Source organism: Eurytemora carolleeae, unplaced genomic scaffold (assembly GCF_000591075.1).
Source record: "Eurytemora carolleeae unplaced genomic scaffold, Eaff_2.0 scaffold22, whole genome shotgun sequence".
NCBI lineage: Eukaryota > Metazoa > Arthropoda > Copepoda > Calanoida > Temoridae > Eurytemora > Eurytemora carolleeae.
In genome coordinates, this window is record NW_019396028.1 from 253279 (window position 1) to 270052 (window position 16774).

At 32.9% G+C, this 16774-nt stretch overlaps 1 protein-coding gene across 1 annotated transcript; it reads left to right on the forward strand.

The window, feature by feature from the left end:
• Positions 1-1884: 1884 nt before the first annotated feature.
• LOC111694869 (vacuolar protein sorting-associated protein 51 homolog) lies at positions 1885-16533 on the forward strand. The gene is made up of 21 exons (XM_023463917.1): positions 1885-1995; positions 2535-2640; positions 3072-3166; positions 3687-3760; positions 5078-5130; positions 5484-5703; positions 6932-7016; positions 7320-7496; positions 7934-8057; positions 9342-9430; positions 9848-9926; positions 10815-10887; positions 11006-11173; positions 11686-11816; positions 12118-12215; positions 13101-13183; positions 13573-13709; positions 13771-13834; positions 15010-15204; positions 15465-15555; positions 16277-16533. The coding sequence occupies exons 1-21, from the start codon at positions 1891-1893 to the stop codon at positions 16391-16393; spliced, it is 2364 nt and encodes a 787-aa protein (XP_023319685.1). The 5' UTR covers positions 1885-1890; the 3' UTR covers positions 16394-16533.
• Positions 16534-16774: the final 241 nt, after the last annotated feature.

Below are 16774 nucleotides of genomic sequence, written 5' to 3' on the forward strand. Positions count from 1 at the left end.
CCACTTTTAATATTTTATCCGAGTTCCTTTTTTACTTTATAATATACCCTTTGAATTGATATGATCCCTTATATAACTTAATTTTTTTATCTTTTTAAAACCAGTGACATTTGAAGTGGTTCCATAAAATTTCAGACGTTTATGTAATTTTCTTAAGTAACGATTCCATGAGATGTTATATTTTGCTCAGATTGTTTGAAAATTCAACCATTTAAACTCTCATAGAATCAGAAGAAGGCTGTTATCTATAGTTTTAAGGGAATTTAATTTTAAGATATTGTGAAAGTCGCGTGTGTAGTAAATATTGTTAATTAATATTGTTTTCAATAAATTTTCAATTATTGTGTAATTCAGATATTTTCTCTGACTTCAAATAAATGTACACTTGATCATGTCTTAAATGTCAAGGTTTTAAAAGTCGTATTTATCAATTATCAAGGATGACCTATATGGTTATCGACGGTGCAAAGTATCCATGATATCAGATTGGTTTGACATAAAAGAAATAGATGAACACTGAACAACTAGAAAACCTACAACTGTAGGTTGAAAACTAAAAGACAAATTTATAATTCGTCTCTGAAGTCTCATTTCCAAGCCTCTGAATTAAGTTGCATATTTTTACAGAAAATAGAATGTGAGGATCACGAGATTATGAGGGGAGGAGAGATGTATGAAAAAAAGTATAAAATAATGATTTGAGAAGGAATGTTGGATAAGAGATATGTGATCAATACTTCCGTGTGATGAATCCTAAGATGATGAGTTTGTATCCGTATCTTTCGCTTTTTCAAGGTTTTTATTAAATTAATTCCTCTTTGTTAACCTGTGGTTGAGAGTTCGGAACCCATGCATGGCTTAGACGACTTGTAATGAAGGATCAAGCAAATTTTTTGGACACCTAAAATTTGTAGCAGTGGATCTAGAAATCAAGGTTTCTAGATTATATACTTTTCTTTTGACACGTGCAAAGATCCTAGAAAAATATCTTTTAATTAGAAAAATATCCTTTTCATGTTCTGTTGATAGATGAAAAAAAATTTGATACTCAGAATAAATCAAGGGTAGATATAAAGAGAATCTGTATTATTATTCATGGTGTCTCACAAACATGACAGTTGGTAAATAGTTTAGAATGTTTTTTCCATAATTTGTTAAGTTGTTTGATACCAAGATCAATACAAATTTTATATGGAAGTCATTTTAAATTAAAATTGATATCAAAGAAAAAGATAATGAAGCAAACAATTTTTTAAACTAAAAATAACGATTTATTAAATTTCATGTTTCGTGGGACACCCTGTATATACTCTCTCTTTCTTTACGTATACCTGTGTAAATCAGCTGACTGTATATAAACATACTCTACAATTCTTGAACATAACTCAATACTTAAACATTCTCTAAACACAATGAAACTAAAATAGAGACGGTTAAAACTATGGTAATATGTTGTTGTTTTTTCTAACCCAAAAGTAATTATTGAAAATGTTTATGTTTTACTTTTTTGTCTAACAATTTTAAACAACCGATTTCCATTCTGCTTAAGTGTCCATTAAGATATGAAAATTCGTGTGAAAGATTGCAGAAAATTATATGGAACACCCAGTATTTCTATATATATTCATATTATACAGGGTGTCCCACATCATGTTTGATCGTCAATGGGTGTAAAATAACGATTTTATGGACTAATTAGAAAATTTAAGGATTGAATCATTTTGGAAAATAAAATAAAGCTAATATAAAAATATTCTTTCAAAAAATGCTAGGTTTTTCGAGTATTATGTGTTTGTTTTGACGTTAAAGCTCGGAGATAATCTAATATTATGATATGGACGCTCTGTATTATTAAATCAATATAATTTTATTTTTTTCAGATATAACAAAATGCGAGAAGAAGATGAAAAGAGTAGGAGGGGAGGGGAGGGGGAGGGTTCGAAGAATAGAACTAAACTCTCCAAGTTTTACGGTCTGAGTTCAGATAATAGTTCGGTGAGATACTTTTATTTTTATATGCGTGATTTTATTCTTTGATTTTGCCCGAATATTTCAAGATTACTTAAAAATATGTTTCTTTACTTTCCTTGATGTATACTTCATAATTTTATTTCTTTTTCTAGTTTTTACATCTTTCGCTATAATTTCCTTAAAAAACGAATTATCTCATTAAAAATAATTACCAAAAATGATTCCTTTTTCCCGATTTTCTTCTGTATTTTTCCTCCTAAAATTCTTTATTGACCAATTATTAAAGATAACCCATAATGTGTTCCAAGTTACTTTTTCATTTAAAAAAGTTATAAAAAAAAATGAATGACCAAGGTTGAGTCGGAAGGAAAGATGAATATGAAATGTATGACCAAGGTTGAGTCTGAAAGAAAGATGAATATGAAATGTATGACCAAGGTTGAGTTGGAAGGAAAGATGAATATGAAATGTATGACCAAGGTTGAGTTGGAAGGAAGATGAATATGGAATGTATGACCAAGGTTGAGTCTGAAGGAAAGATGAATATGAAATGTATGACCAAGGTTGAGTCGGAAGGAAAGATGAATATGAATGTGAGACGACCTTCTCAGCACATGCGTAAACTGCATACTCCAATACAAACCAACCCTTTAGATATAAATGGACCGGGTATGTAAAATATTAGTTTAATTTCAGAACTTTCTTCCAAAGGGATTGTTACGTACGTCTAAAATGCTACTTTCGTGATTCTTCTTTGTAACTCTGCCAACGTAGAATATGCAAGTTAAAAAAATATCAGTGTATAGCACTAAACATATCTGTTAATTTTTTAGTACTAACAATACACCACCAGTTATTTTAATGATAACAACATATATGTAACTTTCCTTTTCCTTTGTCTTTTTTTTAATTGGGGGCAAATATTCTCACAACCTCTTTTTTTGGAGGTTATCAAATATTTCTTCCTCATTTAGTCTTATGATTTTTATAATCTAAAAATGTTCAGAATTCAACTTAACATGAATTTAGAATAAAAATTGTAAAATAGTTGTTATTGATCAAGATTGGTATATCTAAAAAGTTGATATTTCCTTGTCAAGGTTTTGATCCTGATCTGTTCGTTAATAAACTGGTGAAGGAGGCCAGTTTATCCCAGCTCATGAACCAGGAGAAGGAGATTGTTTCACAGATCAAGGTAACCAGCGTCCGAATTTAATGAATTTAAGCCGCGTCTCAAAACCCCCAAAAACGGTTTAAATCTTGAAAAATTTAATACAATTTTAAGTGGAACCAACCATATTTGAGCTGCGGCTTAAATTTAAGTTGCGGCCAAAATTCTTTAAATTCGGCCCCAGGGGTATATATATTTTTAAAATCCCCCTTCCCTTCTCCTCTGGGGAATATTTTAACATTTTTACCCAAAAATTTTTTTTATTTGACTTTAAAATCAAAGACTTTTCTTAATTCTGCAAGAGAAAAACTTTCCAATTTGCTGAATGCTGATGGCTGCCGGCTTTATCTATTTGAGGGGGATTTTTCAAGAAAATACATAACCCTTGACGATGACCTTGTTACATTTTTTGTCCAATCAATTTTTAACCTTAAAAGATAACATTTTGCACAAGATCAAATTTTAATGATTGGAATTTTTTTTAAAGACATGGAAGGGTTATGAGGGGGATATTTTTAAAACTACATTTCAAGTTATTGTTCAGGGATTAGACTCTGATATGCAGACCTTGGTTTACGAGAATTACAATAAGTTTATCGCTGCTACGGAGACAATCAGGTAATCGAGTGAATAGATAATAAGAAAAGTTTTTGTCATAAATTATTACGAGAAATAGAAATAATCTTAAGTATTTCGTTATTTGTATTGAATGTTTAAAAGAATACAAGATATTCCAGGATCATAAAGTTTTGGCTCAAACAGGGAGGTGTTAAATTCATGTTAAATTGTGTTAAAGGGACTGTAAAGGAAAAATTAAAGGGGGGGCTTAAATCTGAGAATCTCGGGAGTTGAACGATACCTGTAAGACATCTATCTGATGTTTCTGTCTCGAGAAATTTATATAAAATAAAAAATGTATACAAAAATTCATATACATGCAATTTTGTATAAAAGTTGTAATATTAAACAGATCATATTCAACAAATACGCAACCAACCTAAAAACGACGATATCCCATAGGAACCCAAGAATCTTAGGTTTGCTCCTATTTTAATTTTTTTTTACATTTTTAATAGATATAATTAATAATATTATTACATATAGTCCGTTATAGTCCGTATTACGTCACCAGAACTTCAGCCAATGGCAGTGCAGTATACTGGTCACGTGATTTCCGTCTGTATCACGTAACAACGATACTGCACTGCCATTGGCTGAAGTTCTGCTGACGTAATACGGACTATACAGAATATATGTAATTATTTTATCAATTATATCTATTAAAAAAGCAAAATAAAAATTTAAAAATTATAATAGGAGCAAACCAGAGATTCTTAGGCTCCTGTGGGATATCGTCGTTTTCAGATTGGTTGCGTATTATTGAAATCATCTGTTTTAATACTACAACTTTTATACAAAATTGCATATATATGAATTTTCGTATATTTGACACAGTTTTATATCAATTTCTCGAGACAGGAACATCAGATAAATGTTATTTATGTATCGTTTCACGCCTGAGCTTAGGTTTTATCCTATACCCCCTTTAATTTTTCCTTTACAGTTCCTTTAAAATCGTTTAAATTTGGTATTTTGATTATCTTTTAAAGAAAAAAAGAAAATTGCCGCTTGGTTGTTTACAAATGTTAAAGAGTATTTGAACTATAAAAAGCTATGATTCGATTTAAATTATTTTTTTTGTAGATTTAAATGTTCTGAAAAGTGGCTGACATCGTACAACCTTATAAGCAGTTACCCCAGATAAAATCTGGGGGTTTAACTGCCATACAGGGGTTTATGGAACAATTTGTTTACTCGAATTAGACAGAAACCTAAGATAGAAAAAAAGTATTGCCAATCGATTCATAACGTAGTTAATGACTGTACCAAGTCTCATTTATATGAACCCTCCCTTTAGAGTAATAATTTGTTAAGGAAAATGCGAGTTGATTTTAAAAGCATGGAGGAGGAAATGGATCAGTTGGCAGGTATTACATTACACATTTAGAAAAGAGAATTCCCATAAAGCTTAGAAGATTTGCTAGAGAGAAGTCTGGATTTATACAATTCTAAAATCCTAATCTTTAATTCGATTTTTATCGTAATTACTAATTAGGCAAAATGAAAAATTTAGATTTTTGTCAAACAATGAAGAAAAAAAATAGACCGACAATAAACTTCTAAAATCTAAAGTTAGAAAAACAAGATTTATTTGCCTGGAATTTTATTTAATCTGAAATTAACTTTTATTAGTTTTTGACGATTTTTTTGGCTAAGAGTTATTAAATGAGATAAAAATGTAAAATGTTAAAAAGTAAAATTTCATATTTTATTATTCAAGGAAGTATGAGTAGTATTACCAATTTTTCCTCCCAAATCTCTGATAAACTAAGAACTAGAAGACAAGATGTAGCTCAGCTCTCCGCTACTCACACAACCCTCCAGAAGCTCCAGTTCGTCCTGGAGCTACCGGACAAACTCAAGGAGTGCTTGAAGGAGGAGCAGTACAGGAAAGCTGTACAGTACTGGGTCAAAGCTAGTGCAGCTCTTGAGCATTACAGGTCTAAGTTTCTAAGGAAAAAAATGAAAAAGGATAAAACTACGGTTAAATCTTTCAAGAACTGTTCAATGTGTATATGCTCTTTATTCCTAACTAAAATTATTTGATTTAAATCTAATCCTTGTTTCTCATCAAAATTCTGTAAATGTTTACTTTCATGTGTGTCGACTTTTTCTTCTAGGTGCTAATCTATCCGCTTTAAGGGACAGTAAAGGAAAAATGAAAAGGGGTATAGGCTGAAAGCTAATCACTTTAGCTCTTGATCGCGACCCATGAAAGTTTTATCTGATGTTCCTGTCTCGAGAAACTGATATAAAACTGTGTTAAAATTATTCGAAAATTCATATATGTAAAATTTTGAAAATCTGAAACTTAAATCACGTGACCAGAACTATCACCAATGGCAGAGCAGTATACTGGTCACGTGTCTCCGCCTGTATCACGTGACCACTTTACTGCACTGCCATTGGTGGAATTTCTGGTCAAGTAATACGGACGTAAAAATAATATTATGAATGAAATCTATTGAAAATAGAAACAACAATTATAAAAGTAAACCTAAATTACAATTAGCTTTCTCTGGGATATAATCGTTTTCAGATTGGTTGCTTATTTGCTGAATATGATCTGTTTAAACCTACTACTTTTATACAAAATTGTATACATATTAATTTTCGTATATATTTGACACAGTTTTATATCAATTTCTCGAGACAGGAACATCAGATATGACTTTCATGGGTCGAGATCGAGAGCTAAAGTGATTAGCTTTCAGCCTATACCCCCTTTCATTTTTCCTTTACTGTCCCTTTAAGATATTTTTACTTTTTTCATATTTCTCCATGCATTATTCTTGATTATTATTATTTCCTAGGGTTATGCCTAGTTCTTTTGGTATCCAGGAGCATTGTAATATATTGTAGTTTTCTTGAATATTATTGTATTCTAGGGATATGCCTAATTTCTCTGGTATACAGGAGCATTGTAATATGTTGTAGTTTTCTTGAATATTATTGTATTATAGGGATATGCCTAGTTTCTCTGGTAATCCAGGAGCATTATAATATATTGTATTCTAGGGATATGCCTAGTTTCTCTGGTATCCAGGAGCATTGTAATATATTGTAGTTTTCTTGAATATTATTGTATTCTAGGGATATGCCTAGTTTCTCTGGTATACAGGAGGATTGTAATATATTGTAGTTTTCTTGAATATTATTGTATTCTAGGGATATGCCTAGTTTCTCTGGTATACAGGAAGATTGTGAGGAGATTGTAGCTCTGATGAATCATGATTTACAGCTTAGGCTCAAGGTGAACACTGAACACTAAAAATAAATAATGAATTTTTTTTGGTTTACATATAATTTTAATTAAATTTAGCTTAGATTTTTTCGTTTTCTAGCCAACTTATAAAAATTAAACCAAATTAATCTGCGGTGATTTCTCGAGAACAATTTTTAAAACCCCGTTTAAGTGAATAAAAAATATTTGGTTTTATGCCTAACATCTGTGAAGTGGGGGATGATTTTTCAAGAAAATATACACCCCGAAGAATTTTGTATAAACTTTAAATTTGTAATACGGATGGGAATAAATCGATATTTTTTCTTCTAGAACCCTGAATGTACAGGAGAACAGCTTTCCGAAGCAGTCCAGCTGTTACAGCAGTTGGGCAGTCCTGCTGACAGCTTGGTTGACAGCTACCTGGCTCACGAAGCTGTTAAATTGACAAGTTCCTTAGCTGAGCTAGAAAACCAGATCACCATGATAACCAACCCGGAACTCTCAAAGGTAATACAGGGGTAAATATTACCAGTAAAACACCCCCTTTATTTTGCCCTTAATTATATTATGAACTAACTTGGGAACCCGGATTGCCACTGCCCAGGTTTATGTTATTGTTCACAGTCAAAATTACTCTTACCATTTAACCGCGCTTGGCATTAGATAAAGTGCTTGGTGTTGCCCGTGGAATTTCATAAAAAAAGATAGCATTGGTCATCCCTCGGGCACCCTCGGCTTCCCTCAAAAAATTTCAGCCAATTTGGTCTAGCCGTTTTACCAGCTATATCTAACATATATTTATATAATCGAAGAGCTTGATTTAAACAATTTGAAGTTTCTCTGGAAAACGTTTTTTATAACAGCAATAAGTTGAATAAAAAAGAATGTTCTCCAACCCGTTGAAAAATAATTTCCTGCTTAACTTGTAAACGGTTCTATTTTAGGTATCTGAGAGTGTTGTTGTGATGGATTGTTTAGAATTTGTTGATCATGCTTCCAATATATTCCTAGCAGAACTATCTTCAACCATATCAGCATTCAACGCAGTATTTACAGATTATCCAGAAGGTAGGTGTACTCGTAACGTCGTTTTTCAGACTTTAAAAACTTAAAAGTTCTCTCATATCCAGGGCGAGTATTCCCTGATAACCAGCGCACCACATTAATACATGAGGTTTATAAGTCTATATGCTTTATTGAAGTAGGTATTGCCAACTCCTCATACTTTGAAATGAAATTTAATTAGAATAGGATAACAAAATATTTATTTTTATTGATTTACAAAATGTTGCTCCAGGTCTCAAAAATAAACTTTAATTTTCCAAGAATGAAAACCAGATAAGTAGAAATGTTCTATTATATAAAAACACACTTACAAAGTTGCTCGGGCTGGAGTTTAATATGAGTTACAGTTTTCGAGGAGATATCTTATGCTTCATCAGAGTCTTGGCGAGTCTGAAAGAATGTTCTATTTGAGTTAACTCGAGTCCTTTTTTTGTAAAAACTGGAAATTGCTTTAAACGATGTTTTGTAAACCTCGTAAAAGACTGAGACCTGGAGACTACTTAGGGGGTTACTATTTCAAATCAACCCATTCTTCGTCTGAAAAGGACGACATTTATAGTTTTTTAAGTAATTTTATTCTTTCCGAAAAATTCTGAATAAGATAAAGAATTGATATAAAAAGATCACAATTTACATTCTCATGGCTTTGCAAACATAAAATCAAATATCAAAATTCTTAAACTGTGGCGAAGATTTGATTTGTGCATAAAGCTAATGAATGGAAAGTTTTAGAATCTTTGGGAAAAGTCTAAGTTTTCATTTGTAACTTCAGTTTCTTCTTTCTCCGTATACATTTCTTCACACTCATAACATGGATCCAACATTCTTCTCCAGATTTTCAGAAATCCTGAACATTAAAAGTTTAATCAGAATGATTTAAATTCCACAGTAGGATTAGGATAATTATTATTATTTTATATTAATATTAATAAGAAAAAATGTAGAATCGATAACCAGCTATCTATCACTAGTTAACGGACGTTAAATATTGTGCGTTAGCCCGGATGGAGAGCAGGCCGTATGTTAATGTGCTGCTCCCTGATGGCGGTCTGGGGGTTCCATGTGCGCCGTCGGGTTCACTTTCAGATCTTGTTATTTATTATTATTATATTTACTTGAAAAGTCTTCTTTTTTCCCCTAGAAATAATTTCTAAATAGGGGAAATAAATGAATTTTGGGATAAAAAGTTTTAAAATGGATGAAAATTTTGTCTTTTGATGTCAAAAATCACTCTGCTCCCCCCTCGTGTAATACCTGGAATTATATACCCCTGTTATAACTGTTCAGGTTCCAACCAGCAACTGATGTCCTGGATCCAAGAATACCTGGATCAATACATGGATCTGGTTCAGAGGAGATTATCATTGGAGAAGGAGGTGAGAGAAAAAATTCTACAATTAAATCAACTTTTCCAGATAATTTTGTATTTTTTGGATTTTGTACGATTTCCTTTCTAATCTTTATTTCTAATTACATTGAATCGATCCTATCTAAAACTCTCATTTTGTTTCTAGTTTGAACTTGTGCCGACATTAATCACTAACATGCAGATGGAATAGTTTGAAACCGTGTGACCCAGGGGCGTATTCAGGAATTTGTTCGGGGGGGGGGGGGCTTAGCACCTGTTGGAACCCAAAAACCCCTGAAAATCATGGATTTCCCCGATTTAGGGGAGGGGGGTCTAAGCCTCCATAGCTAGCTCGGACTGACCGCCTCTGACCGTGTCCATTATACAGGGTGCGTGCAGTTATGTACAAGTTTGAGTATTTAAAACGTATTCCCTCTGTATTTAGGAAGGAGAAACTGTAATTCTTGTCCGAGCTATTGATAGATTCTATAAGAAGCTTCTAGCTGCTGGCAGAACTATTCCAGGTCAACAATAATAATAATAATGATAATAATGATGCAGGTAATGATAATAATAAGAGATTTTTTGTTCCCAGGACATGATCGGGTTGTTACGATCAAATCTCGGAATTTTTTCTATTGCGAAAGTTTGGTGTTGTCTGGGTTTTTATATTGATCTACCAGGGGTTGTAATCTGGCAGCACATTCATCCATCCACGCTTCATTCAAACTGAGAAGAGGGTTGACAAGATTCCAGCTGCCTAAGATTCTTCTTAGACCTGAGAATATAGAGTGCAGGAATCCTTCTGATATACTGGAATGAGGCCCGGGTGCCATACTGATAGGAAACATCACACTCATTGCTCCGTAACATCTGTAAGCCCGGATTGGATACCCCCAGGTACCTATAGCTGGCAACCATAGACTCTCCCTGCTTGTCCACCATTCCTCTCTTCATCATCATTCACTTAAAGCTTCTTTCTTTTTGAGTAGAACGCATGCACCCTATCGCTGCGAGAGTATTTGACAGCCGCCCCTCTGTCCTCTTACATCCGTCAGGTGGTCATAACTGCTTAACCATATGTCGGCTGCAGTTGTTTTTGAAACAAACCCGTGAACACCAGTCTGGACACCAATCCAGTTAATGGCCGTGGACAAGTGTGAACACGAGAACTGGAGTCACACACTCTCCACCCCACCCCACATGATAATAATGATAAATAATGATAAATAATGATAATAATAATGAAAAATCATTATAATTATAATGATGATAATAATAATAATAAAAATTATAAAAATCACAATGATAATAATAATGATAATAATATTGATAATATTGATACTAATGATGATAAAAATGAAAAAATGAAAATAATGAAAATGATGATAATAATGAGCTGATGTTTCCAGGTTTGAATCTAGGAACTGCTGCTCTAGATGTTGTTTTAAATATAACATCTTCTTTTGTGAACTCGATAGCAAGGTAGGATTCCATTTTGCATATTAGAAATTAATTAAATTAATTGATTTGATGCTTTTCCTTGTATCGTAAAAAAGTATTTGATTTTTCCGAAAATATAATTTTTGAACTCGCATTTTAGGGGCCTTGAAAATTCCTTACAAGAAAACCTACTTGCTGTGAGACAAGTGATCGCTGCCCCCCGACGAAATGGGGGCGAGAGCCCCACACCCCCACTCTCAGAGCTTGCAAATAGTTTACTCTCAGGGATAGTGGATTCTATAAAATCAGCTCTCAAGGGACTAAAAAGGTTTGCATATTATTATTATGTTTATTAAATAAAAGAATCTTACAAATATATACATGACATTTCATGAGATTTTAATCAGTGCAAAATATGTTTATTATATCAGTAATATTATCATTAGATCCATTAACATAACGTTTTAAGTCGAAAAGTTAAAAAAAATGGGATTTTCTGGGCATGGTAAATAATGTCCTTAAAATATATTTGTAAATTTTAATCTATGAGAATATCTAAAACGTAACCTAGAGAGTTTATATATTCTTAACGACCGCAACCCAATGATAATGTTTTTGGCGTAAATGCAGATTTGATTTTTAAAGTTTTAAAAATGTAAGAATTTAATTATGTACTTTTTTTAAATTGCCCCCCTCCCACACACTTTCCACTTTAGCTCATAACTCGATATCCTTAATGGAACCTTTTGAATTGAATGGTTTATTTTTTATTCGGGAAATACCGATAATAAATAATTAATATTAATCCATCGCTGTAATCTGAAGTTTTTTTTATTTCAGGTTCCTAGACCCCGAGTTAGCGTACAGTGTTAAACCCGGGTTTAGATCTAGGTTTAGTAAGGAGCTAGTTCTACATTCTGTTCTCTTTAATCAGTTCTGGTTTACAAGGGATGCATGCAACAAGTTTACTGGTAGGCTATTCATCAAATACTGGAAATCACCGAAGATTTCAAAAATTAGTTGTTTTTTCTTTGTATTCTTCAATAATAAAATTATTGTTTTCTTCTTTACTCTTAGTGTTTTATTCAGAAATGATGCTTTTATTATTATTAGGTTTATAAATGAATGCTGCGTTTATGAAGACTAGTTATTGTAATTTTATTCCCAACGTTAATGATCTCCCGCAAAAGCCAATTTAATTTATAATTGAAAACTAAATGTGTTGTTTTTTCGATTTTTCGATTTTTATAATTTGGTTTTTGGGATTTTTAGGAGATGTATCAGTACCTCCTGGTCTTCTACTACTTCTCTCCAGAACCTGTCTTGATCTTCATTTATCTACAGTATCATACCTTTCATCCTATACACAGGTTCATTTAACTACAGTATCATACCTTTCATCCTATACATAGGTTCATTTATCTACAGTATCATACCTTTCATCCTATACATAGGTTCATTTATCCACAGTATCGTACTTTTCATCCTATACACAGGTTCATTTATCCACAGTATCATACCTTTCATCCTATACACAGGTTCATTTATCACTACAGTATCATACCTTTCATCCTATACATAGGTTCATTTATCTACAGTATCATACCTTTCATCCTATACACAGGTTCATTTATCTACAGTATCATACCTTTCATTCTATACACGGGTTCACTTATCCACAGTATCATAACTTTCATTCTATACACAGGTTCATTTATCCACAGTATCATACCTTTCATCCTATACACAGGTTCACTTATCCACAGTATCATACCTTTCATTCTATACACAGGTTCACTTATCCACAGTATCATACCTTTCATTCTATACACAGGTTCATTTATCCACAGTATCATACCTTTCATCCTATACACAGGTTCATTTATCTACAGTATCATACCTTTCATCCTATACACAGGTTCATTTATCTACAGTATCATACCTTTCATTCTATACACAGGTTCATTTATCCACAGTATCATACCTTTCATTCTATACACAGGTTGATTTCAGTATCGTATTTTTATTAATTTCATAAATTTTCCCAACCTTGGGAACAAATTCTAATTGTAACAGGTCACTTCAAAACTTTGACAAAGTTTAAAACATATCAAACATTTAAATGGATTTTTCGCTTATACATGAAAATAATTCCCCCCTTAACCTTATCATTTTAATTATTATTTTAAGAGATTATTCATTTTATTGAAGTATCTGTAAAAAAATGTCTTATTTATATTTTTATATAATTTAAGGATGAGTTTCTGATTGCTGATTTACCGAATATATCTCCTGTCAGTTTAGCTCTGGCTACAACAGCTCAGAACCTACTTGACAGGTTATATTCATTTTCAGATACATTCATTTAACGATTCTTCTTATTATTTTGGGTATACCTGAGTTTTCTGAACTTAAGGATTAAACACGATTCTCTAAAGAACAAATATTTACGAAATTATGACGGTATCTATCAGCATAAAGACTTTTTTAATTCAGGTTACTTATTTCCTGGTTTCCCGAAAGTCTGATTTTCTTAAACTTGCTCCTTTTTGGATCTCTTAGCTGAACCGTCCCAGATGTTTTTCTTGTCATAGCCAAAGACCCACCCCTTAAACATGATTTTAATCAGTAAAAGCATAATTCTTTGTAGCAGTAAACGTATTTAATTTGTTTTCTTTAGCATTTTTTTTTATTTACAAGATCATATTGACCATTGTCCATGTTCAGGTATGTTCAAGTAGAATCCGGAGATCTATCTTTACTCTTGAGGAAGAGCGTGGAGGCCAGAGATTGGTTGAGTACTGTAGAACCTCGTAGTGTTAGAGCTGTTATGAAGAGGATAGTGGAGGACGTAACTCTAATAGGTCAGATATCTAGGGATTGTCTAATGTAGAATTATTAATGTAAAGTCTTTTATTTATTCAGACACCCAAGTAGGCCAGCTATATGAGGACGGTCAGAAGAAAGCAAGATCATCAGATAGTTCAAGGTAATAGCTTACACACAATATCTACTAGCTTAGATGACAATTCCAAATGCAAATTAAGACATTAAGTTAAAATGAACAGCTCGATGTACCAACTAATTAGATATTTCACGGTTTTTTGTCTAAAGATAATTCCAGGCAAGTACTAAAGTTATTTCAGAGGCGTACGCATTTTTTGTACTGCAGTGTACTGTCTTTGGGCGGAAAAGTAAACACAAGACGGATGTCACAGCCGGCCTGACATGGAATCCATTTTCACAAAAATAATCTATAAAATATTCTGGTCATAGGAATCTATTATGTGAATTTTGAAAATTATCAAAATTAAATTCTTTTAACCTCCTCGGATACTAAACGAACATTGATGCATCTATTCTTGTCTACAAAGTCCGCCCAGAGGGAACTGGTTTCAATATGTACGCACTACGCAGAGTATACGCGACCGTAATTAACTTTCCTTGCATTAGTATCTTGGTTCGAGATGCTTAGCATATATAGGGTTTCCCACAAAGGATGAGACTGAAGACGACTGATGGGTGAATGAGTCCCATGCAATCGTAAACATGTTTATTTTTAGACCAAATCATTAAATATACCACTGAAAGACTATATTTAAGGGGAAACATCAATTGCAATCTTTAGATCGTCATATTGCATGAAATTCAGGTCGTCATTGCAGTCTTATCCTTTGTGATAACCCTGTAGGTTGATTGGTAATAATAATAATAATAAGTTAAAGATTCCAGCTTAGAATATAGTTTCAGATAGTAGCATAGAAGATAGTTCAAGGTTCCAGCTTAGATTATAGTTTCAGATAGTAGCATAGAAGATAGTTCAAGGTTCCAGCTTTGAATATAGTTTCAGATAGTAGCATAGAAGATTGTTCAAGGTTCCAGCTTAGAATATAGTTTCAGATTGTAGCATATAAGATAGTTCAAGGTTCCAGCTTATAATATAGTTTCAGGTAGTAGCATAGAAGATAGTTCAAGGTTTCAGCTTAGAATATAGTTTCAGGTTGTACCATGGAAGATAGTTCAAGGTTCCAGCTTAGAATATAGTTTCAGGTTGTACCATAGAAGATAGTTCAAGGTTCCAGCTATTATTGGTAACTTGTAGTTTCAATTGGTATCAGTTCTACTAGATTGTGTAGACTGTAGATAAACTTGACAAATGTTTAGGAGAACTGGAGCTAGATCTAGATCTGTTTTCTCCAGCTATGGAACTGGAAGGAATATGGAGTCGAGTCTAGCGACCAATATTCAGAAACTCTTCTCTGAAAGAATAGATTTCTTCACAGCAGTCCGTCCTGCCAAAATATCTGTTCTGACCTGTATAATAAAACTAGGACTTAAAACTCTGCTGGAGTGCGTCAGGTTTGTTGTTTACTTGCTGACCTTTAACTGGGAGGGAGGGGGGCGGAAGTGACGTAAAATAATCGAATTCTGGATGAAAAGGTTTCAAAACAGGAAACTGGTTTGAAATTCAAAATCTCACTTTTCAGTTTTTTATCGAAATATTTAAAAAAATTTGTTAGAGAAGGTGGTAATTCTTGATAGTATTCACCATTGGTTTTGTGTGACTTCATGTTTTTAAAATTTCGTTGGTTGATGATATTAAAAATAAATATGTTCAGATTGAAAACGTTTGCTCGGTTTGGTTTACAGCAGATCCAGGTGGATTGTCATTATCTCCAGCTATACTTGTGGAGATTTGTCGAAGACGAGGTAAACACACGGGGAGAAGGTATGGGCAGGACAAGGACAGAGAAAGTACGAGAACAGGAAAGTACGAGGAGGAGAGGAAAGTACGAGGAGAAGGACAGGAAAGTACGAGGAGAAGGACAGGAAAGTACGAGGAGAAGGACAAGAAAGTACTAGGAGAAGGATAGGAAAGTACGAGGAGACGGACAGGAAAGTACTAGGAGAAGGGCAGGAAAGTACGAGGAGAAGGAGAGGAAAGTAGGAGGAGAAGGACAAGAAAGTACGAGGAGAAGAACAGGAAAGATTTGTTTTCAAGGAAAATACTGAAAGAAAGGTAATGAATGAGAAGATATAGACATGGACATTAGACATGGAGAAGGAAAGGGGAAGGAAGGGAGATTGACGCGAAGAAGACCAGGGATAGGTCTGAGAAAAGACAAGGAGAAGGGCATGAAAACGCGGAAACCAATGAAAGTGTGGGAATAGGGACAGAAAAAATGACAAGGATATTCTTCGAGGGAAGGACGGAAAGATGTTCAAGGAAATGACAAGTACATAGAAAGATAAAGGAGAATTTGTCTTGAATTTTGTCTTTTAGTGGCTTATTTATTAAAATACAAAGAAATAACCAATTTAACAGTTGTACACAATCATGAATATAAGAAAACAGACAGTATTAATTACGTACAGTCGTCTCTGAAGTCTCATTCTTTGTAGGCTAGTAAGTAATTTATGTATATTTTAGGCGGTTGTTTATCATCTTCTGGATGAGATAATGTCCTCAGCTCTACTACGCAGTCTCGAACAACCTCCTATACTAATGGAACCATCCATTGTAGAGGTCATCTGTGATAAAGTTTAGTCAGACGAGGATTTGGGAAATGTCTTCTTTGTTTTCTGTTTTTAAGCATACCCTTTTTTATTATATCAACATGTTCTGGGAATAATTCAAGCTAATATTAATATATCGCGGGCATTCCATTTCATTAGTTATTTAAGCAACACTAAACAAGTTTACAACTAAATTTGTTTTAATATTATCAAATACGAATGAAATATTTAAAACCCATAATTTTAATGTTTTTGATGATAACTGTTTCTGGTCTATTTTATGAGTTTTACAACTGAATATATTGTTTATTGTTTATGTATAAAAAATATTTTAATAAATGTTTGAACCTGGTCAGGATTATTCAAATAAAGATAAAAATTTGTTTCATTGGGTTTAAATGGACAATTTAAA